At 45.1% G+C, this 23941-nt stretch overlaps 1 protein-coding gene across 3 annotated transcripts in view; it reads left to right on the forward strand.

The window, feature by feature from the left end:
- Positions 1 to 1893: 1893 nt before the first annotated feature.
- Positions 1894 to 23941, forward strand: part of LOC120903775 (transcription factor collier) — a 53871-nt gene continuing 31823 nt past the window's right edge. For 2 of the 3 annotated variants that reach the window (XM_040313383.1, XM_040313384.1), the window contains exons 1-5: positions 1894 to 2278; positions 10756 to 10909; positions 11067 to 11130; positions 13392 to 13447; positions 22710 to 22783. In XM_040313383.1, coding sequence (XP_040169317.1) covers positions 2157 to 2278; positions 10756 to 10909; positions 11067 to 11130; positions 13392 to 13447; positions 22710 to 22783 — 470 coding nt within the window. In that variant the 5' untranslated portion in view covers positions 1894 to 2156. The remainder of the gene's footprint in view (positions 2279 to 10755; positions 10910 to 11066; positions 11131 to 13391; positions 13448 to 22709; positions 22784 to 23941) is intronic. The other variant, XM_040313382.1, reaches the window with a different exon arrangement.

The following is a 23941-nucleotide window of genomic DNA, read 5'->3' on the forward strand; positions in this document are numbered from 1 at the left end:
TCAACGTCCAAGTATATGTTTAGCTTGCTCAGCAGCCTTTTAATAGAATGACACTTACAATATTTATATCTAATTTGAACGGATGATATAAAAATGAACAGAATTTAATTGCACATAAAGTTTTGGGGACTATTGGAACTTAGAATCAAAAATGTTGTTGATACCAAACGATTACGAAATGATCAAACAGTACATGTGTCATCTGGATATAGTTACCAGGACAAATGGATTCATTTAGTATGTCGATAAAATCATGTTCAACATATCATACATTTTCTAGAAGTACTTTAGAATTTTTTTTTATAAATTCTCAATAATACATTTGGCCTACAATTGATTGATTGAAAAATGCCCTAGAAAAGGACTTAAGGTTAGCTACCAAGATGTAAATGTGTAATCATACTCCCTTATTAGCAATTAATTAATTTACTAACATGCCGGCATGAATTGATTCATTACAAATAGGGTTAATGATTGGGATACAACGACAACATCTGTCGACAGCAGGCCGTGAGCAGGCCAACAAGAGAGAGAGAGAGAGAGAGCGACGACGACAACACTAGTACAAACAATTTCCAAGCAACTGCATAACATTAGAGAAAATAAACTTATGATGAAAAAACTGGATTTTACATAAAATACAACAGTCATGATGTTGCGTTACATCAATATGCTGTTTGAGCAACTCCTTATCGAAAAGCCTAACTTGCACATGGAAACGAGCCTTAACCATCGCCCAGCACTCGTGAGTGTCTTTGTTTACAATCTTTCCTCCCCTTCATGCCACCCTTAATCATCATGAGCGTGCAGGCGACAGGAGCTTTTACTTCCCCTTAACACCGGACCCTTACGCAGCCAGCAGCCAGAACGAGCACGCAACAAAGCGCACACACGCGTGCTTGAGCAGCCCTGGGACTTTGGGGCGGAGTCTGCTGGGACCGATGTGATTTCACTCTGGAGATATCCTTTTCGTACTGCTGGGACCTGTCCCGGCCGCTTAACGGTCGCTCGGGGATGGCTGTGCGGAAGCGAGATAGCACCACACACACGCAAACCGCCAGCAGTACGCGAGATTTCCACGAAAAGCGATGGGATGAGATTGGCCGAAGCGGTACGGCAAACGCCGTTCTATCCCACTCGCACGCACACTCTAGCTGTCTCACCCAACACTCAGCCGCAGCAACAATAGCAGCAGCAGCAGCAGCAAGGGTGCGCGCACATGCCGCACAGCAGCGTCGGAGCAGCCCGGACGGACCAAAACGGTTACGATCGTAACTTTGGTCCGTGCGGAAATTTTTCAGTTGGGGTTTTGCAGTCACACGGGACGAACGCTTACAATCTCTGGAGGGATCGAAAGTGTGCATCCGAACCACGGGCGCTAACCTACCGTTCTGCCGTTATCTGTGCGACTTGGGCTGCGTTCTTTGCATCGGCCGAGACTAGTTCTAGCCCAATCCTTCACCTTGACGGTCCTGGTGTGTTACGCGTTGCGTTTGGCAGTCCCACGCGTGGCGCTGAGGTGCAAAACGGTTCGGGTCCATCCATCAGGGGACGGAAGTAGTCTCCAGAGTGTATTCTCGCGGGTCTTCCCATCCTCCAGTACGGGCGTGTTGTGGTGTTTGATGGTATCGATAACTAATTGAACGGATTCTGGCCCAAGATACGTTAGCACATATCCATCGCTTCCGCGGGTTTGGGAATTTCCTTCAGGGCAATTGTGTGTGTGTGTATGTGTATGTTTGTCTGTAGTGCGAGTAACTCTCTTGCTAACGTCACACGGTAGTGCTACCGCGGTGATCTAGTCACCCTTGCTGTGTTGTGTGCGGGATTGTGCTTTAATTTAGTGCGCGTTTTGCAGTGTGTCCGCAGTGTATGTGGTGAAAAAGTGATAATTGTTTTCTGTGAAGGCGGGTAGTTTTGCAGAACCAAAAACCAAGCGCGACCCGACCCGCCAGCTTGATCGAATCCACGCGCGGCGGCGGATTCGACCTGCAGCAAACGGAGAAAAATTGTGGTCCACCGTGTACGATAACGGTTTAAAGCTGCGTTCGGACGAGACCGTGCCGGGCTTTAGCTCGGCCTCGCCCTGGCCCACGCTCGAGCTGGAATGGGGCCGGAAGCTCTATCCGTCCTCGGTGCCGCGCGGTGCCGGTGGCATGATGTTCGGCCTGCCACCGACCGGCGCGGACATGAATCAGCCCCGCGGCCCGATGACATCGCTCAAGGAGGAACCGCTCGGTGCCCGCGCCTGGATGCAGCCGGCCGTCGATCAGGCAAAGTAAATACCGTTTCCCGTTGCTACGTTTTAAGTTCGTTTCAGTGTATCAATGCCGTAAAGTGGCTGCAACCGCAGACAGCGTTTTAAATTCTAACGTAAACCATAGTCGGCTGAGCCCAACAAAAGCCCCGCGCGATTGAACAAATTTTACGCGGTCCATAAATCACCACTCTGCCCGGGACAACCGTCGATGACACTTGCCAGTTCGCGGTTTTTGCGCTCAACAGTAATTAAGATCGCTCGGGGTTGATAAAAACTCGGTGGTGGTGCCCGCTTTACGGACCTAACGGGGGCTGCTGCCCTCGGTTGCTTGGATGCGGCGAATTTATGATCGCGATTTTACTCGCATAATTTATGTGCTAAATGCGCTCCACTGCGGAGGTTCAACGGCTGAAGGGAGATAGCGAGAGATAGAGAGAGGGGAGTGGTTGTGTAGCTTCCAAAAAACCGCGACATGGGCGAGCACATCGATGACGCTGCTCCATCATCAAACCCTTTTCGATAGTATCGGATAGGTAAAAGTTTTGTGTCAGATGCACGTCCGATTATGTTCTCACTTTATCGTGCAGCTTCGTTTTTATGCACCCCAAACAAAGAGATGGGAGAAAAAACACAACCACGCACGTCTGTAACAGACTCACTTCTAAACAACGGCTTCGCCTGAAAGGTAGGCAAACACACAAACACACCTACAGGCAGGATCAACATCCAGCAGTGGCGTTTGCGTGTGTTGGTAAGGTTAGGTTTCGACTACTCCACCCCCCGCTCAGGGGGCAGCAACCAGATGTTGCGAACGAAGAAAGGATACCCCGAGGGCGTCCGCTGTTAGCAGCAGCAGCAGGAGCAGCACAGCGTCCATCCGGGGGTGTTAAGTGACTAATACGACTGTTTGTTTTAACACCGGTCGCGCTGTTCAGCTCCATGAAGGAGAACGGTCTGCTATCGGGTAGTAGGAGATGGAATGGAGTCATTCCGCTCGTTGGAGAAATGGGCAAAATTTGTGCGCAGCGATACTCTTGCCGTATAAACCGTTTGATCTGTTCGTGTTCTGTTGTGCTTCCTTCTGATGCCGTGCAGTTGTTGCGCCCGTAGTACGGTTGATGTGGCAAGTGATTCTTGACAGAGTTTTTTTTTAGTTTTTTGGAGAGTGTTTCATTCGAGGTTTGCTGCCTGTTGGTCATGTTGGTTCGTTGCAATCTTTGCGTCCTGTTGTCAGGTGGTTTTCTCCTTCGTCGTCTTCCCCGACGGGGTTTTCGCGTTTTCTATCTTTGGATGATGAGAAAGAACTTTTTGTGTTCTCTGCTCATGTTCAGCGCTTTTTTTGCGTTCGTTACATTGAAAAAGTTGCTGTGTCGAGTCACCGCGATAAGATGGTTGTAAGAGGATAAAAGATAAAATGAAGAGATAAATTGGAGCACCATTTAGCACTGGACATGTTTGAAAATAAGCGTTTAGTATACGAGATTTTTTTGTTCAAAGTCTTTTTATGTTCAAGGTTGTGCTTGCATGGAGACTTTTAAAAATACACTGTTATATATTAGTATTATATAAAATAATGGTTGGGTTGTCAGATGACCAACAAGTGAAGGTCCTTGTCGTATTGCTAGTTATTAAATATTGTGAGTTAAATATAAATCTGTACATTGATGTGTTGGTAATACTTGTTTGATGTACTCCCAGCTTGTTTTGGGACAAATTTTTCTGCTCAAAATCGACCAACATGATGCTATGATCATGCTATGACGTAACCGGTCATGCCAACCCGAAACAGGTTGGAAAGAATTGCTTTATCACGTAATCAGTCCTTACCGCAAATGTCTCCAGAATCGAATACAGACCATTTATTATGCGAATAAACTAAAAATTAATACGATTCTTTTGGTCCAGATGATGCAAAACCATCCAAAAGCTCATTTTGAAAATATCCATACTACAATGACTATACGAACCATTTCATATTTCATTAACCTTTCATACATACATACAATGCAACGAAAGAAACTAATTTGATGCTTATTAAGAGCCGATAATAAATTGATGAAATCGTCTGCTAATACCAGCGATACGATAATCCACCCAGGCTACATAATTAAACATTGCATGACACGTTGTCACTGTGGCTGTCTTCTCCCAAAATAAGCGTACCATTGTAACGCGTGTTATGTGCTCATTTATTTTTATCCTCTATTTTTTCGTCCTAAGAATATCGATCCCCTACGTAAGGGGGGATGTCATTCTACGTTGCCTTCCTGTGCAGTAGACTTGAGTGGCACTTATTTGTTTCCGAATTATGGGCTTCGCTCACCTGTTTTGCCAAAAATAATTCATTAATATTGTCCACACGAGGCATGTTTCGTGTGTAGGTTGTTTCGTCCTCGACATATCGTCGGTCCATTTTGGGAAAGGTTAGGTTAATTGTGTGCCTTTGTCCCCGGAGGGATTTGATATGAGATTAGTGGATGTCTATTTTCGTTTGGGTAGTTATTTGTCTCCTTTGTCAATAATAGACCAGACAAAAAGGACAACGGTCCGCTAAATGTCACGGTTCATCAATTCACTGTTAATGAATACAAATGGAAATGATTCAACAGATATAAAATTATTAATTAAATTAAGTATCACATTTTATACGGTTATTGCATAAGAATCATCTTCAAGCTATCACTTGACGAACACAGCTTAACTATGCCGTCTCACTGTGTTTTAACTATCACACCACTATGTTTCCAATCAATTACGACTGCACACGATTCTAAACGATCCATTCACCACTCTGATTCTCACACATCATCACACACACCAAAAACCATCAAAAGCGAGCATATCATCAAAGCAATTGCAACGCCATAATTCGGCACATGAACATTGGCCCATAAAAACAAAAAAAGGGGGAGATGCTCGTTTTTTGGAGTATCATTTACCCCCAACAGTCCTCTTGCCACCATTCCCGCCCAAATGTGCACGATGTGGGAGTTGTCAGTGCACGGTTTTCGATTCGATGAAAGCTATCCCCCGCCGTGATGTGATCTAGTCGAGTGATGACGCACTCCCGGGTGCGGGAGAGAAAGACGTCGCCATTGAAGCACGGGCGACTGGCTGGGGTCGGGAGGAAACCGATTAACATCGTTCATCGCACCGAAATTGCACCATCCGAGAATGTGGTCGATTGTGGATGGTCTGATGTGTTTGTGCTGATGAGAGCGTCAACATCAACATCGTCAGCGTAACGAAGCAGGCTCGTACCGGGGCGTCTGTCCCGGTGTGTTGCCCGACCGGCCGCCGACTCGATAACGCTCCGTATAATGATGAGGTTAAATTCAAATTCAATTAATCCTACCTCAACCGTAGAATGTGGAAGAAGAGATTGAGTGTGGTACCGCTCGAGACAACCGAGAGCTCGAACGATAGTTGTATTTTACGCCCAGCACACCATGCTCAGGAAAATGAGTTCGATGTGGACTGTGTGTATGTGTGTGGCTTCCGACACACACATACAAATTGTGGTTAGGTTAGGCATTTGTATGGCAAAGACCAACGGTTTATGGTTTCATCAAGTGTCGGTTAATGATGCTTGACGGTAAATAGGCAGCTTGGCGTGTGCATTGGTTTACCACACAAACCCCGAACGAGCCTTATTGGCATGGATTGCTGTGGCATTTTCGGAAAGTGCGGTGTGGCTTTCTGGGCGTTTGTCGACATATGGTGAAGGGAAATTAATTTTCATCGAATCAGAACGTGCAGGTTGCTCATTTGATTGCCACTGAGTTCAATCCGAGTTGGTGAGAGTGAGGATTAAATTATCAATAAGTTAATTTGAAAATTGATATGGTGGCTTCAGGATTTATCAGTTTCATTGTATTTTTTTTTTTTGTTCATTGAAAGACTTAAAAACTAATGTTCTATTTGAAAATAGTTGAAATTTTACTAGATTTAATTTTCTCAAACACTTGAATAAACAATATTTCATAATGTAATGTTGTAATAGAAAACTCGTCTTGTCCTACAAAACTCCAGCCGCAACATTTCTTCAATATATTGCTAAATCTTATATTGATTATCTTTTAAAAGTAATTCCTAGTTCATTTCTATTTAAGTTATCTGGTTTATAAATTTGAATTTAATAAAAAATCAACTCATTTTCTGAATTTGGGTAAACGGCCTAATACTGCTGAAGCCAGGATTTTCTGAAAAAATATTAATTGCCTTCTTCTTCAAATTCCGAGTGACTACTGAAAAGGAGTCCTCTTCTAAAGACAATTTCCAAAAAAACTTGCTTAAACAATTGCCACAATTATTTTTTCAAAGTTGTATGTTAAACTATCTGTTATGCGAACTTCATTAAAGCTGTCAAATCTTGAAAAAACCCCTGTCTTGTTAACCATCAAATTAATTCATTTTGAAACACACAACAATCACGTACCGGTTAAATAGTAATTATCAGTTTCAAAGCCATAATACGCTTGCTTAAAAACAATAACACCGGAAAAACGCTTTTTCCCACTCTCTATTAGCAATGAGACACACAAATTGCACCCAAATTAGTTGCGATTTACCGACCACTAATCGAATTCCATCCGCTTCCAAGTAGCATAATCGGATTAAAACACCGCGAAAACGGGCAACAAACCGCACGAACCGCGGTGAGTATTTAATTTGCAGCACCACCACGCGACCATTACCAATTGCAATAATTTGTTCGGTTATCTTTCGCCCCCCTTCGCCGACCTCGCCGACTTCGGTGGATGAAAGTTCCACCAAATCAAATCATATTTGTCACGAGCGGTGCTGGATAAAATTATCACTTTATCGCGAATCGCGAAACGACGATGAAATACCACCCTCCCATGCCCACCACTACGGTGCACGGTGTCCAGCGTTTGCCGATTGGGATTAATTTTGTGCTAGCATGTGCCGATGGTGGTGCATGTACGGCGGTCGATGATCGTTCGCTGATCTGTCAATCGACGGCTCAATTAATGTCGCGAGTAATTAAAATTAAACCTCGCAGTGTCCACGCTGCGGTGTGTCACGCTTTAAGTGGGTTTAAAGGTATGGAGAATACAAAATCGGGAGGAAAACTTGCAACCTGTCCACCTGGAATTGAATATTTCATCTCCAATTTCAATTGAAGCGTAGCAAAAACTGTTCTAGAACATTATGTCACCTACATGACAAGTTGGGCACATTTGCCGTGTTTAAGGTAGATCAATTTAGTAGGATGTGTTTTTTTGTGTTGTATTTCTACAATGTTCTACATACTTCATTCAAGATGCGGTCGAACATTTATCAGAACCGGGCAGTAAGTCATTCGATCATACATCTTTTCTCTTCCCCGTCGATGTACGCTTTTTGAACACAAAAAAACCTCAAACCATCTTCAACCCCTTACCGTATTGGGTCCAACGGGTGAGTTATTGCACGTTCGTCTTTTTCGGATGGCTCCCCAGCGAGTTCCAATGAATATCCTCCCGCTGCACTTGTCTTCGGATGCGCTGTCAGTGTAAGGGTTTTGCGGGACATTTTTTTTTCGTCCATCTCTCGTCCTTCCTTTCTCTATGAACTGACTGTGTTCACTGCTGATGTTGCGTTGTACGATCTCCGAACAATTGAACATCGTAATTCAATTATTCAACCGACACCAGGCCTGCAATAGTTCTAGCTCCAGAGCTACGAACCCTTTCGATAACCTCAATATGGGAGGTTTCTTTTTTGTTCGTTCTGATATGTCCTCGAAGCTATGTGTACCAACAAAAAAACATTCAACATTCGGGATGCTTTATGTCTTTTACTTTCGATTGTGATTTTCGGGTCGGGTGGAACTTAAACGCTCATGTCCACTTCAATTTTCTAGCACGTGCTACCACGGGTATAGTTTGAAATTCTAAACGAAAGATGTCAAATATAGAAGCCGGGGTACATTGTATAAACACTGCACATACATACGCTCCTTTTACCACTCATACATTATTATTGATCCCAGCAGATATCCATGCGTTTGGCTTTGCCTCAAACGAGATGCTCCGAAATGGGTTCTTCTCGGAACGGTCACCAGTGAAGTCCGAGTGTTTCACAATATATCAAACCGATAAACTTGATTAGTAACCAATTTAAATTGGTCACACTCGTAAAGAATGAACAACTTCAGGTTTAGTCGATGGGAGCGAGGACTTCCCTCCAATCGTTGGGCAACGATGTGTTCTCCATTTGAACAAGGCCAGCGTAGGCAATAAGCGTTTCACTCGGTGCCCGAGCCCAGACTTGTGCTAAAGGCTAATTTCGGCCTAATTCGCCAAAGCGGGAACGGCTCGAAAGAACGATTCCAATGTAGTGTGGTGGGTGCTATTGGTCGAGTTGCCTAGTCATATGCATGGTTCAGGGCTAGAGGATCACATATTTTCTTTATTGCCCTGTCTCGCTGGTGTCGTACGTAATTTGCGTGCGTGACCCGTAACGCCGTTGGGCTCAGGCTAACCACAGACCAGATGTTTCAGTGTACAACATTGCAACTATATCCAAGCAATGGAACGTCAGCTATAAAACCCTTCGGAATGCACTGAGTTTGTGAAGGGAAATGCAAACAATAAGAGTGCTTCCAACACCACTGATCGGTGTCTCATATCGCCAGGACATTGTGCCTACAACCTGGCACTGAAAAACAAGGATATAAATTCTGAGAAAAAGTGTTCTGTATGAGTTTTTGGATTTTATATCCTTTTAAAGCCAGCCTTCCTTTTGAAGAGATAATACTCTCCTGCTTCATCGTACTATCCATAATTTGACATTAATATGTCGAACAGCTTTGACAGCTCTTGTTATACGGTCGAGTATAACTCAACTTCCAACACCATAAAGATTTGCATCGCTTGTAAATAAACCCAAACGCACAAGCAATTAGACCTTTATCGTCCATTGAAGGCGATGAATTATATCACACAGCTTCTAGCACGAGCTGCGCCAGTTCTAACCGGGCCAGTTAAACAAACATCCCAAACCTCAATCAACACTTCCACGGACCGTCCCGTAGTTTCACCTGCAGTTGGTGCAGTTTTTTCTCCGACAAGCCCATTCCGCGCACAATTTCACTCTCTCTGTCTCTCTCACTTGAGCTCGATCCCTCGAAGCATGAAGCTGTACATCACACACTTCCGATCGGAATAGACTGGACCCTCCCGCGGGGGGATATCGGTAGTGAGCATAACCCATCACGATGCACCTCCTATTCATCCTCCTTCTCCGCAACATCACTAACCAGAGCTGCAATTCAAATCGAACTGCAAGTACGGAAACGGTAATAACGCTGTTTCGGTCAAACCGCCACCATGTTCGCCAATTTATGTTTCGCCGACACCCGACGCGGCCTGCGCCAGTCCGTTTTTGCCCGCTGGGGTATTATCAATATTTCGATGAAATTTTATTGGCTGTACGTTTTGAATAAATTTGTACTGCTTTGCAATGCCAATGGTAGTAGCAGTCGGTGCTCGGCGTTAATGACTGGCCAGGCGAGAGGGCGGACTGACAGAAGGACGGAACACATACACAACATTGTAGATACAGATACAGCACACTGTGGTTGTGGTTTTGTGGCTGACAAAGCTTTTGTGTCAATTCCGAGCGGAACTATCTCGTGTGAAACTAGTGTGGGTGTAATTTTGCACACTACGATTTACGTGAGTTTTCCGCGAACCATGTTTGAATCGCACTGGGAGTCTACTGGGACAGGCACTCAAAAAGTAGAGGACATCTGACGCCGCTAACAAAGATGATGTGTTATGGCCGCGTTTGACTCTTAGTTGCGTACGGTACGGTGAGTTCTTGCCTGATTCTTGCCTGATAAAGACATTGCATTCGCCCCCAGAGGCTGTTGACGGTGTGCTGTCGTTAGAATTGGCGCTGCCTGCGCGCACAGAGGCACTCTTCGCGTCAGCCCGTTTCTTAATTGCCGAGGGTGTGGAGGCCTAGAGTGGACGGCATTATAAGCAGGACGCACAGGGGAAGCAGTTATCATAAATTTAATATCGGTAAGCTGTTCTCCACTGTGCACTGCCGGAAAGTGTAGCCGGAAAGACCGAAAGGACCATCTCGACGGTTCGGTACGTTTGCAGACCCTGCAGGCGGTCCAGCTATGATAACCGGCGAGCAACACCGTATCGCTTAGCGAACGTTTGGCATCGCAGAGAGCACGCATTTCGTGGCACCGAAATTCCCGTGAACGCCGAGGACGCAGTGTTAGCTGAAGCGTACAGTGTACAGTTCAATTAAATTTTACAGCTCTCCAGTCGAAGTCAGTTCCACTTTCGAGGAGCGCATGATGCTTTGGCGACCATGCGGTACGGTTAGTCTACCTTCCAGGCGTGGGACTTTTCGCTTTGGAAAACGGTTTTAGCGGCACGGCGATACATAAACACTGCTCGATATGCTTTCAAATCTTAATTCACGTCTCTTTCCCGTTTCACTCTCTCTCTCTCACACACACACAGCTTGGGCATTGGACGGGCACACTTTGAGAAGCAGCCGCCAAGCAATCTGCGAAAGTCGAACTTCTTCCACTTCGTGGTCGCCCTGTACGATCGTGCCGGTCAGCCCATCGAAATCGAGCGGACCGCTTTCATCGGCTTCATCGAGAAGGATCAGGTAAGCAGCGGTGGTGGCGAGATTGTCGGTCGAAGACACGCAACAGTCCCCACGCAGTGGTCGGTACGAGCGTCCTTGTGCCTGCCGGGAAGTCACCAGCTAAAGCTAACAATGAGTTTTTCTCTCTCTCTCTCTCTCGCTTAAATCCCAATCGCAGGAACCGGATGGCCAGAAGACGAACAACGGCATCCAGTACCGGTTGCAGCTGCTGTACGCTAATGGTAAGTAGTGCCCGGAAGTGCACGCCCAGCATACATCCTGCGATACTGCGGGCTCTCCCAAAGGAGTCCTCTTCCCGAAGTAGGTAAAGTTTTAATTAGCCCAAACGATCGTCCGGAAGGCCGCCGAATGTGTGTGTGGGATGTGTCATGTGCAAACAGGACATGGTGCATAATTTATGCAAATGGTGCCCACCGAGCAGAATTCCACCGTGATGCGGTGCTGAATCCTACCGCCTGCTTTGGTGTGGCGCAACAAATTAGCGAATGTTTTAGCACACTTGAAAAAGGAGAAGGCTTTCCCGTGTATAATCATGTATTACCAGTGGAGCTTAATCAGGTACAGAAGGGAAGCAAACGAACCAAAAAACTCTTTTTTTTTTGGTTGCAGTAAAAATAAAAACCAAAGCATAACGAACAACTTTGGAGACAAGCGGAGAGCGCAAAACAAACGCATACCATAAGCTTTGCTGTAAAACTCAACGGGAAGAGACACGCGCCCGTTCGCTTGCCCAAGATACCGGGATAATCCAACAGAATAGAGCTGGAGCTCTGATACGCTTGGTTTAGCATAATTGCATAATTCATACGCGATTCCTGAGTTGGATTTGCGGGCGTATGTTTGCACATTGTTAACGTGCTGTCGGGTACAGGTAAAAGTGTGCAGAAAAATGTAAGCGTGCCATGGCAGCGCTGTCCCATGTTTATCGGTGCAATTTTCAACTGGTGAACATTTTGGAGATGGTTTGGTAGTGTGTGTGTGTTTTTTTTATACAGATCTGGCCCCAGGTGACAGAGAATTCTCGGGAGAATACAGGTTATAGTTGCTGGAAATAACAAAACTACAGATACTGGAGAAGATAGTGCTATCTAGTTTAAATAAGCTCATCAACCCAATAAGCTAAGTTTACACCACAACTTAACCCGAACGCCATATTTGTTGGGATGTATAGCCTTAAATAAAGCAGGGATTATTTAAACATTAATGTTCACCAACGATTACTACTAGTGAGTCCCGATACGTAAACCAGTTGATGGGGTTGTTTATGTGACGCTATAAAGGACGCTCACGAGAATCCTTTTGCCCATTTTTCATAATTGTATCGTCCCTGGTGCAGATAAACTGGCCAATCATTCCCCAAGGGTTATTGGTTTTAGTTTAGCCTGTAGAGCTCCGGGGATAGATAGCGCCCCGGAAGTCGGTAACAAATGACCAATGGCTATTTTACGATGTCGTTTCCCTCATTTTAGATTGCCGTACGTGAAACAAGGATTTGAAGGAGGGTTAGGTGTGTTTTTGTTTATAATAAATCAAACAAACAATTACGTCCTGCGGTGCAATGTCATTCCCTGGCAAACCTAGCATCCAAAGTGTCCAAGGTGTCTATGAGTGGCCTCGGGCAAACATAATCCCAAGAAAACACTTTTCCTTCACGGTTGCCGTGATGGGATCGTGTATGGTCAACTTCTGGGTTTCGAAGGAACCAAATTAAATCACCCACTCCAGCTAGAAACCATTTGAAAGTATGCAAAACTTCTGGCGTGCCTTTTTCTTCCCTATCACATGGTTTTATAGCAGCGCATACGAGAAAGAGGAGTTTGGATACAGAGGAATAGGATGCCTTTTCATACTGCAACCCTCCACAACTCCGACAGCGCATGACAAAAACAAATAAGATTTTGAAACTCACCCTTGAAACAATGGTTACCACACCGCCACAGCTTTATAAACACGACACTGGTCAATTGGTTGCCTTTCGAACTGGCAAGGAGCAACTTTTTTATCTCCTTAATTTATCCAATTAAAATTAAGTGTTTTGATTCTGTGCCGCCGTCGAAGCGCCCAAGCAGGAGAAATAGAGCGAAAGACTTCACACGAAGAAGGATTCCTTTGGGACGTGTGAGCGGTCAGAAGCAGTATTTGAATAGCCACATGGAGCCATTCTCGGCAGAAGGTGAACAGTATGCTTAGATTTTGCAGGTTTATGGCGTTTTCAATTATTGAGCAGCACTAGACTAAATCTTATTACATCGCAAAAACCCGGACGGCAGCAGTTCGAAGTAGCTCCAGCAGTTCCGGGAGTAGTGTTATTAAATTTGGAACCATTTTATAGTTGCTAGAGGGTGAGGTAGCTCCCGCCTCCAGGACAGGAGGAAATCGAATCGAACCTACGGGTTTGATTATATCGTTGCATTCTTATTGTATTGTATAGTTGTGTTTTTGTCGGGTTTTCTTTACGTGTTCTTCTCGCTCTTCTTTACAGGTGCCCGCCAGGAACAGGACATCTTCGTGCGACTGATCGACTCGGTTACGAAACAGGTAAGAGGTATCAGAAAACATGTTCCCGAATTCCATACCGAGGCCAAGTCTATTGCAATGTGGTTCAACTGAAATGCCCTCTGGTTGGTGTTTTTAGAAGCTCATAGAATCTAACGATCTTAGCTGCAACCTACTACGAGACGGTTTAGCAAAGTTCAAAATCGCACTTTGCTCCATAAAACTGTCAGCGGGGAAAGAAACGACTTGCGGTGAATAATTGAAACCGACAGCTCGCTATCCAATTCCGATAACAATTGCAAAACCCGGCCGTAAATGACCGTACGCCAGCCGTGCAAAGTGCACAAGTGCATTTCGAAAGAATATTCCAGCCCTGCACTTTCTCTACACTTCAATACTTAATGCCTGACTGACTGCTCCGTCCGTGAGCTGGGTACTTCAACGAACCGATCTGCTTCAAACGTATCCCGGGCAAGTCAATTATTTACACTTTTCTAAACAATTCACTTCTCTACACACATGGAAAGGTCAGCACGGCCAGAACAAAACTATCAATTTCCCGATTTCCGTGCCGAGATGCGTCGTTATACCAATATAAAACTAACAACTTCATCCCAATCATTCCGATCTTCCGCGTGTATTGTACACCGAGACGGAAGCACTTCCTGACGTTCGACTGGTGCGGGTGAGGCTATCTATCATTCACATGCGACACCCCACCCGGCGTCATCCACCTAACGACCTCCTGTGTGGAAAGCGATTCCAACGTGTTTGACATTTGTAGCCGAGGGTTAAGAAAAACTCGCTGTCTCTCGCGTTGCCTAGGTAATCGCGTAGCCAGTTGCCCATATGTCAGCCAGAGCGAGGCTCGAATCCAAGAGCGACAGTTGTTGTATTTCGGTGGCAGGGTGTGTTATAGCGTGTTTCGGTAGTGAATCAAATCAAAAATTAACGCCTCATTTGATACAATTCGTACTGGCGCGAAGAGGACGAGACGACTCTTACTTTTTGGGGGACGAAATCATGCTACGAAGTAACTCGCCCGCGATGTTGGGTAGGGTTCGTTGTTACCCGTGTGTCAAGTGCTTTGCCGGGCGAGGCGCACAACACAACAATGGATGTTTTGATTGGAATGCACTTTGCAATACAGTGGTGCTGGTGGTGGTGGGATTGAGCGCTGCCCGAAGTTCATTATATTCGCCGTACGCTTTCTTAATGAAGTCGACAATCGGCGAATGATAAATGTCGTCCGAGGGAGAAGGGGTTTGACAGTTGTCGTTAGTGTGATTCGTGGTACACGACTGTCCATATGGTAGCAATTGAGGCTGGCAGTAGGGAACGTTCGCTAATTTCTCGTGGCCGTACGAGTGACAGATTTTGGATGCATGGTCCAAGTCATAAATCATTACTCGGAATAAGAACACATCATACGATGGTGTTGGAATAGAACAAAATGATTCCTATTAAAATGTATACTAGTGAAGAGTTCTCCATCCAAGAATCATAATTACCTGATATCTACCAATAGCTCTTGTTCACAAAGCAGCTTTCATGAAATCCTCCATCATTAATAAACCCTAACTAACCCACAAACATGCTGTTGTACAATCCTCCAAAACAAACATTTTGTCCTACATCTTTGTATCCCCTCGTAATTGCATCTCGTCTAGTCCGGGGCTAATCCAGCGTAAACCAAAACATCCATTACGACAGGGCGACCTTTTCTTGCATCCTGTTAAGCTTCAAAGCCCAGCAGCACAACCTTCTAAAATCCCTCCCATATGTAGGAAAACTGATATCATCGTGGCCATGCTACACACCAGCAGAGGGTGGTGGTGCATAATCGAACATCTGTAAATCAATTAAATTCTACTTACCGAGCCGGAAGAGGCCAATGTAATGGCTCCTTCCTTACCAAAATATACAGTAAATCTTTACCGAGAGGTAAAACTAGTCAAAAAAAAAACAAGAAGGTAAAGCGTGCAGGCAATCTGGGTGATTTTCTGGCACCTCTAGAGCCGAATATTTATGAAGCTCATCATCATCGGCCTAGCTTCAAGGCACGAAGTTCACGGAGAGTTCGTACTGTTTTTTTTTTTTTGTTTCTAGTCCCGAAATCCAAGCTGTCCTAAAATCTATTAGCCCCGGCTTACAACCACTGATCCGACCGGCTAATCCAGCCGGATAACCACCACGGAACCCGCAGTGACCGGTTTTTAATGGGTTTGTGTGTAGGGTGAGAGCAGGCAACACTGCTGCAGACAATCTGTCGTGCGGTCTGCCTACCTTTCAGGGGCGAGGTAAGAGCGAAAGATGATACGCGGGACGTACGTTGGATGAGCCTGAAATTATGACAGGTTTTTCGAAATTTTCGTTTGAAAAGAAAGATTGAGATAAAGAGAGAGAAAGAGAACACAGGAGAGTAAAATAGATGACGAGACTGATGGAAATGTAACACCAGACTGAACGGTGGCGTGGACTACCGCTGCACGAGGGGTGTAATAAATTGGGATCTAATCTTCTCTTCCAGCAGCAGGGAAAGCTGCCGCTACTGTTACGCACAGGGAAGTCTCACCAAAGGACGATCGCCTGAAGGGTTCTAGATAAAGTGCTTTAGATAAATGGGGAAAGCGGTTGAACGGGAGGACCAGTCGATGGGCCGACTGACTGTAGCTGACTAATTTCGAGGGACTTCCTCAAGGATTCGACCTTGAGGTTGGTCATCACCACTCACCCCAGCTGGATCCGGCATGCCTTTTGTTGTTGCAGTAAGACAATAAAGCGAACACGAGTTTGGTAATTGGAATTAATGATCCAACCGTTGTGGCTGACCGGTATTCTTCTACCCCGCCACACGACAAGTTCCATAATGTGGCCTAACGAGCAACTCGAACACCCATTACACCTTCACAGACACACGATTCGAACGGTTGGAAACTTCCAATTCCTCTTTTGCACTCTTTGCACTCATCACACATCAAAATGAGCAACCATCATCACTAAACCCTCACTGGCCAAGGGGGTTTTTGCGCAATGCCAGCCTCATACCCGCGATGGCTTGAGCCGATTGCAGGCCAATTCGCAGCCGTAAATGTAGCGCAACAGCAGGGGCGGCTCACGCAGCAAACGAAATGATATAATTTAATAGGATATTCGATACCGCACCGAACTGGTGCCGGCTCGCTACTGCGTGTGTGTGTGTTCGCTATCGGCTCGGCTGCATCATCAACTGGTATAAAATGGTAATTTGATTCACCCCTTCGGATTGGGCTTGCATGTGGCACTGCTCGCGCGCTAGGGGTTACATTTGGGCCGTAGATATCCTTGTTGATCGAACAAGAAAAAAGGGGGAAATGAACAATTGCACTTGAATGCGCTAAATGCGAAAAACAAACGTACCGACGCTGTACCAAACACGCTCAGCTGAGTAACGAGAAGTTACGACGCAACTTTACAGAAGTAGAAATTCAAGTCAACACAAAAAAAAATCCATCTCTAACAACATACAAGCCCGTACATCAAATGTTGCAAGGGGTTTGATGCTTATCGCCTAGTTTGAATCACTTCCATGCGGAGCAGAGTACGCGTGTGTATCTTGCGCCTCTTCCAATGGCTCTTATCGACCGTACTTTATCGGTTGTGCGTTGGGTTCTCTTATTTTTTCGTTTCTAAAGTTTAATCCGACACTTCTGGCCGTGCACGGCCCGCCACGTGGATGCCTTTGTGTAGATCAAAATTTTAAAACGATTGGGCGGGTATTTGTTGATAGTTCTTTTTTCCTCCTCTCAATTGATCGTCGTTGAAGGTGTTTGGTGCTTTCGGAAGTACTTCGTGGCAACTTCACATCTAATCGTTCCGACAAATGGATAAAGGTTTTTGGCACACACGAGCAGCTCGCTCTCACGATGATTAGATTGCGTGTTAAGCTGTTTGCGTACCAGAAAGTTAAGGAGGCGAAGGGGGTGTAGAATTTAAATTGAAGCAAGTGTCCTACAAGAAACGTGTCCGGTATTTAGTTTACGGTGTCGGATGTCTTCTGAAGAGTTGCAAACGCACGTCGGGAGAGATTTGTTCAACAAACGGTGTTGAAGCGTGTTAGATGACAAAGGATTAAATTTATGAATTATTTACTCGTCAAACATAAATGATCTCATGATCGCTGTGAAGTTTTCCTCACAAAAAAATGATATCGATTCAGGTTTATGAATCATTGAATCGCTTGATTCATTCCGTCATCAATAAAAATCGCGGTCAATCGGTAAACTCCTGCGCCGCACTCTGCCCCAACTTCAATCCTACAAAAAGTCAAAAGGTAAAACTCAACATGAGAACACACACACAAAAAACGTCCATCCAATCCTCACCGGGGACAATAAACTGTAACAAAGTGGAATCGGTACAGTGCAGCAAAAAGACACAACACACCTTGATGATGATCCCTGTGTATGTGCCGGAAGGCCAAACGGAAGGACGTGATGTTTTGCCCTGCTTTTTTTTGTTGTTTTCATTTTCGGATGCGCAAGGGCTGGGCTTGGCTGCTTTATAATGCATGCCGCGCCCTTCTGTGTGTAAGTGTCCACCGTATCCAGCATCCATTCCGTTATCGGCCGTGGGCCAGCCGGTCGCCGGACATTTCAACTGGGCCAAATACCGAAATCATCCGTCGCATTTGATCCACCGCCCGGGAGGGTGACGGGGTCAGTTCGAGTCGGGAGTTTTTCATCATTCCATAACGGCATTTTTCCAGCCAGGTAAAAATGCGCTTTGCCTTTACTCTTTCCGACCGGTGTCAAGCCGTTTTTGGGGGGCAAGTGGTGTTTTTGTTCTTGTGTTGCTCGGCTAATGTTTCGCTTTTCAACTGGAACAGCTTCTCGTAGGTTGATTCCATGTGTTTCACTTTGTTATCTTTGCTGTTGGAGCTCTCCTGGATCATTCTTTTAGTCCAGAGTCGCATCAACCATTCGAAATCTGTTCACCATACTAGCATGACCCCAAAGTGTGCATGAAATAAATGCTAAATATAAACGGAAGTTTTTGAACGAAATAAAAAAGTAGCAACAAATTATTGAATCTCGTGCCCGATTGGCCCATGGAAAGTGGAACAAGCAAGAATAAAAGAGGGTGGGTAAAGTAAAAAAAAGATTAAATTACGAACGCTGGGAAGGTTTCTCAAAACCGGAAGAATTTGATGGTAGATAAAAGTTCACTTGGTCGAAAAGTTTGAAATATTTATCTTGTTGTAAAGTATCGGTTTTGAACGGTCTGGGTTTTTTAATTATTTAGGGATAAAAAATAGCAACTGGTGAATTAGAAGGAAGCAAAAGAGAACAAAACGAGGAAATGGGAATGCATAGAAAATGATACAAGTTGTATAAACCGTAAATACATACAAACAAAGGTGAAAAAAGGATAAGAGTGCATAAAAGAAAGATACAAACAGAAAAAGACATACAACATGATGCAGACAAACAGACAAAAAACTCTCGTAAAAGACGAAAACTGTAACAAGTGCATATAGTTCTGTTAAAGAACATAAATAACGTTCTGGTCTCATCTCCGACTTCCTCTTCATCCCACTTTTCATCGCATCTAAATCTTCTAATTTCAATAAAACACCACAAACCACCGTACAAACGAGCTAAATTGACACAAATTAACACGCCACTCACACAAATCACACCGTCAATTCAGCTGTTAATTTTTGCAAACGACACACAGTAAACCGCAAACCACGCCGAAACGGTACACTAAAGACTTGTAAAAAGAGCGACAAAACCAGAACCACTACAACAGTGTGCAATAAAGTTGTTGGAACGTGTGTTGGTTGCAATGTCGGTGGAAAATTGCGCCGTTTTTTTTTATGTTTCGAACTGCATCGTTTGCATATTTGGAGTATGTACATATACATGTGTGTATGGAACAAGCGCAGCAAAACAAAAAAAAACCAAGCCTCTCCTGTTTTATGGTTGTTTTAGTCCACACGCTACACACGTCGGATTGCAGGTACCGATTGGGAAGCTATTTCGTTTCGCCGTCCATATCCCTGCCACAGTGCCAGTCTATCTGCAGCACAAATCTGCCGTTGCTCTTTTTGCGTTCCGGTTAAACTTCCTGTTAAAAATTTCAGTTAAAGTCTCTGATGCTGTATGCCTCTCTTGCTGAGGATTCTTTTTTTACCATTGCTTTACCACGCGCCTGTTGTTGTTGTTTACAATTCAAATCATTCTCTTGGGGAAAGCGTTTATCCGTCCGCTTCGGTAGTTTGGTGCTTTTTTTGCCTTGCTGTTGTGTGCAGACTGGCAGACAAGCATAGAGATATCGAGGGCAGAACGATCCACTACCAATCACGCGTTCACTGGTGTGTCCGGCTTTTTTTTTGTTTTCCTGTAACGTATAAAAGTGTCAGCAACGAGGGCAAAAACGCACAGTACAAACGAGTTACCCGTAAACCGTCCCGCACTGATATTACACTGATGGCATTTTATTATGAGCTGTCGCTCGTTTACATCCACCGAAGGTGGTGGTGTTTACTGATCCTCTGGACACACAGACACACAGCCTGCCATTAGATAAATTGAATGCATTACACTGAGTGCTGTGCACTTGACAAATCCCGCGAATTAGTGTCGCGTGCTCAAATATGCAAAAAGTGCCTACATAAAAGAACTCACTTCAGAGGGAAAGCGGCCTGCAAACATACGAAAACATACGCAAAAACGAACAAAACTGTACGGATTAATATGTTCGTGCTTGAGAATAATCCATCAAACTGGTCAAACTATCGATTTCATTACATCTCAACTGGGGAATGGGAAAGGAAACGAGATGGCCCACTTAATAGTGGTACTGAGTAGGGGGGGACCACACTTCCACAAACAAAACATCTGGTGTTTTTGGAGGGCGCACATTCGATACGGTATTTAAATGTGCGTTTGTGCCCCTTTTCCCATGCTCTCGAAAACGGAAACGAAAAACTTAATTGTATTTGTTTTGCCTTCGCTTGATTTTTTTCATTCCCGTTGTTGCTTTCAAATCTTTGCCGAGAGAATGCTTCCACGTGCCAACACGTGGTTTTTCTTTCCCGGCTGCTAATAAGTAAGACATATGGATCCGGGCAACCTAAGCCAACAAGCTGACACGTGGCGCACGCCCCGGAGTCGGCCGTGGGTCGCGTGCCATCGATAATCGGAACATCAGCGCACCCGAAGGCAGGGAGAGAGAGGGGGGGGAGTAGACAGGAAGTAATACCGGAATGATGATGAGGCAATGCCAATCCGTCTGGGCCGAGTCGACCTTCACCATTCGGGGAAGTGATTAAAATTTACACAATCACTTCCCCGGGCGCTCGGGTGTTTACTTTCGTAGACAGAAAAGAGGCAACGAGTGAGCGTCGAAAACGAAAGATAGAGCAATACGAGTCACGTGGCTTAGGGATACGGCGGAGGGCGGCTGTTATGCAAGTAGCCGTGGAAAAATTGGTCTTTGGTCGTCCAATTCAGTAGCTTATCAAATTATGGACGATAGATGGCAACAATGAACCGATCGGTTGACGTTACAAAAATAACTGGAGGATGCATTCTTTGATTGTAATAGGTTATCACGCCCCTGTGGGTAGATGTTTGATGAATGATTGCATGTTACCTATGCTCGTAATAATGTTAGGAGATATCGAACACACTGCAAGATATTGGTTTATGATGTCCCAAGTACATAGAAACATAAATTTCAATCGGCAATGTATTCCAGTCCTTGGAGTACTAGCGCTAACGATAGGATATCTCGGAACATTGTCTTTTACTAATGTATTTTTTATGAAGAAGAACTACTACCTATGCCTACTACTTCAAATCTAATTTATTCAACATTGAACTCTAACGTACTCTGGAGAAATTGGAAGTCTTGTTTTGTCCTGGAAAGGCTCTAAAAACCACCTCTGGGAGAAGAAGAATTATTTGATTTTAAATGCATACTACCTTTTACTATCATTATAAGTGTAGCTGACCAAAACATACTTTTAGAAATCTTCAAATGGTCTCTGCTTTTTGATAGTTTGTTGGAACCATAACATTTCAAGCTCTAATCTCATAAGATCTCCAAAAAAATGTCATCTTTTAAAGAAATACATTCATGCTGATGGCTAATTAAGCTTCCTGATACGTACCCAGCTCCTAGTATCATGGAGCGCTATAAAAACACAAATGTAACCCGATGTACACCAACTCCTGGAGTAGTACGTAGCTGAACTGCCGACAAAATGCTCCGTCTCCCCATACCCAGACCATACCATGGTAAACGTATAATTCTTTCAAACATTGCACATCACACCGGGGCAACACTTTAACCTGCTCTCTCGCGTGCCAATGGTGAGTTTATTTCGCATTGTTTATCAGCTGAATTTTTCATGCCTTTCGGCACACACTAACAGCAGAGCAGAGCGGGTACAGCCGCAACGCAAACAGCACGGCCACACAGACGACGACGACTCTCCCTTTACCGTCCCATGTAGGTCTGTTGGCTTTGCAGAGCAAAGCACTGTTTACCTTAGATATTATTGCACATGGACAGACGGCATCGGACGGCTACCGAAAAACGACGCCGGGCACACGTGTCTGTTTGTCTTCAAACAGCGTCACGAGCGCGAGAAGGAGTCGGTAGCAAGTAATCGCACACTATCCCCGTTCTGTCGTTGCTGGCACTGGAGCGGGAACTTCTAGTATTTTTTGTTTTATTTGTCGTGGCTTTCCTTGCTGCCTCTATTCGCCTCCGCGTGTCCAATGTTTTGCTGTGCTGTGATATTTTCCCTCTATTTCCTTGCCCCGCTGGTAAGCTGTAATAAATGCTCCAGTTGACAGTATTATTAATGGTTGACAAACACAGAACCATAGGGTTTGACGTTGTGGCTTCTTCGTGTCCTTGCATGTTCCGTTCTCCAAAAGAACAAGGACACCGGTAATGTCCGGCAGCGTGGTCGATGTCTACCTTGCCAGCGTTGGAGTACAGACGTGGGCAGTGTGGAGCAAAGGGTTTAGCGGTCGATGTTGTTCTACCAAACGACCGCACGAATGCCACATAAACACCAACCAACATCAGCTGTGCCAGGGCACAGGGGACGGAACGAGGGCATGGGACGATCCTACGTGCAACAGGATGACACCAGTGACCAGTGGCCGTATTTCAATCGCTTCCCATAAAGAAGCTGTTTATTTGGCCATTTAGTATCGATTCTAATCGGTTGTGCAGTAGTTTTGTACCGTACCTCTCTTTGCTAAATATTTTCTTTTTTACTTCTTTTCCTCCTTTGCAGGCAATCGTGTACGAAGGACAGGACAAGAACCCGGAGATGTGCCGAGTACTGCTGACGCACGAGGTCATGTGCAGGTGAGTAACTGCCAAAACCCAACGAAGGTGGAAATAGTTTTACCCCGGTTTTTGTTTCACTATCGCATGGAAACTTCTTGCTGAAAGAGAAAAAGAGCTTCATGACAGCAGCTGCCACAGTGTAATCCGATTTCCGTCCATCCACGCCTGACGGAGTTGGTATGGTTGTGCTTCGAGAACTCTTCCTGCTCGGCTAAACTGTCAAAAGGTCAAGTGGTTCATTCTTACGCACGCCAACCTGTCAGTGGAGCAGTAGCTTAACAAAGATACACACACACAGAGAGAAGATTCAGATACGCAGTTAGGTTTTTTTAGTGCCATGTAGCTTTAACTTTGTATCCTCCAAAAGTGGAGCAAATTTTGTGCAGCAGAAATCTTCCATATCCTTCATCTTCCTCCCAAGAAAAATCCTAGGCGTTACGAAACGTTACGCATCTCCAACACGGGCAAAAACTGAATACGTGTGCCTATTTTTATGGCTTTGGCCATTCGCTTCCCAATGCCAATGCTGCCCCCACCCCCGTTGGTCCCATCGTGCGACATCTTCGGTGATTGGTAGGCGACGACGCGCCTCCACCTCCTCACATCCCAGTCGGTTGTCCACCGTCCGCCAAAAACCTACAGCTTCCGGGCGATTGGAACCTCCCCTGGGACTGGGCGAAGCGAAAAATCGAACATCTTTCCCTGTCGATGAATGTCCTCCGAAGCGAAACATTCATTTTTCCTCCTGCGAGGCAAAACTGCCCGCGCCCGTCTTATCCGGAAGTGTGCGTGTGCGTGTTCACGCCATTTTGTGTGCCGTTGTGCGCTCAGAAAACATCCGGCAAACGTCCGGGAAAGGTTAAGATGACCGTATATGAGCCTGTGTGTGTGTTTGTTTGCTTGTTTGCCTAGTGCGACGAAGCTTTAAGTGTCTGTGAAGAAAAACATCTCCAGAACGCCCGGTTTGCCATCTCCACCGAGCAAGACCGAGCGGGACAAAGCCGTCCCCCTGCAGGAACAGGAATTCTTGCCAATCAATATTTTGGCGGAGGCCGAGCAATAAAAACTGCTGAAGAAAGACACTTTTCTACACCCGGGAAGGGCCTGATATGGTGTACGAAGCAGGAAGTTTATTTTTATGTAAGATTAAACTTCGGAAACTAGTTCAAATATGTT

This window comes from Anopheles arabiensis, chromosome 3 (genome assembly GCF_016920715.1).
Source record: "Anopheles arabiensis isolate DONGOLA chromosome 3, AaraD3, whole genome shotgun sequence".
Lineage (NCBI taxonomy): Eukaryota > Metazoa > Arthropoda > Insecta > Diptera > Culicidae > Anopheles > Anopheles arabiensis.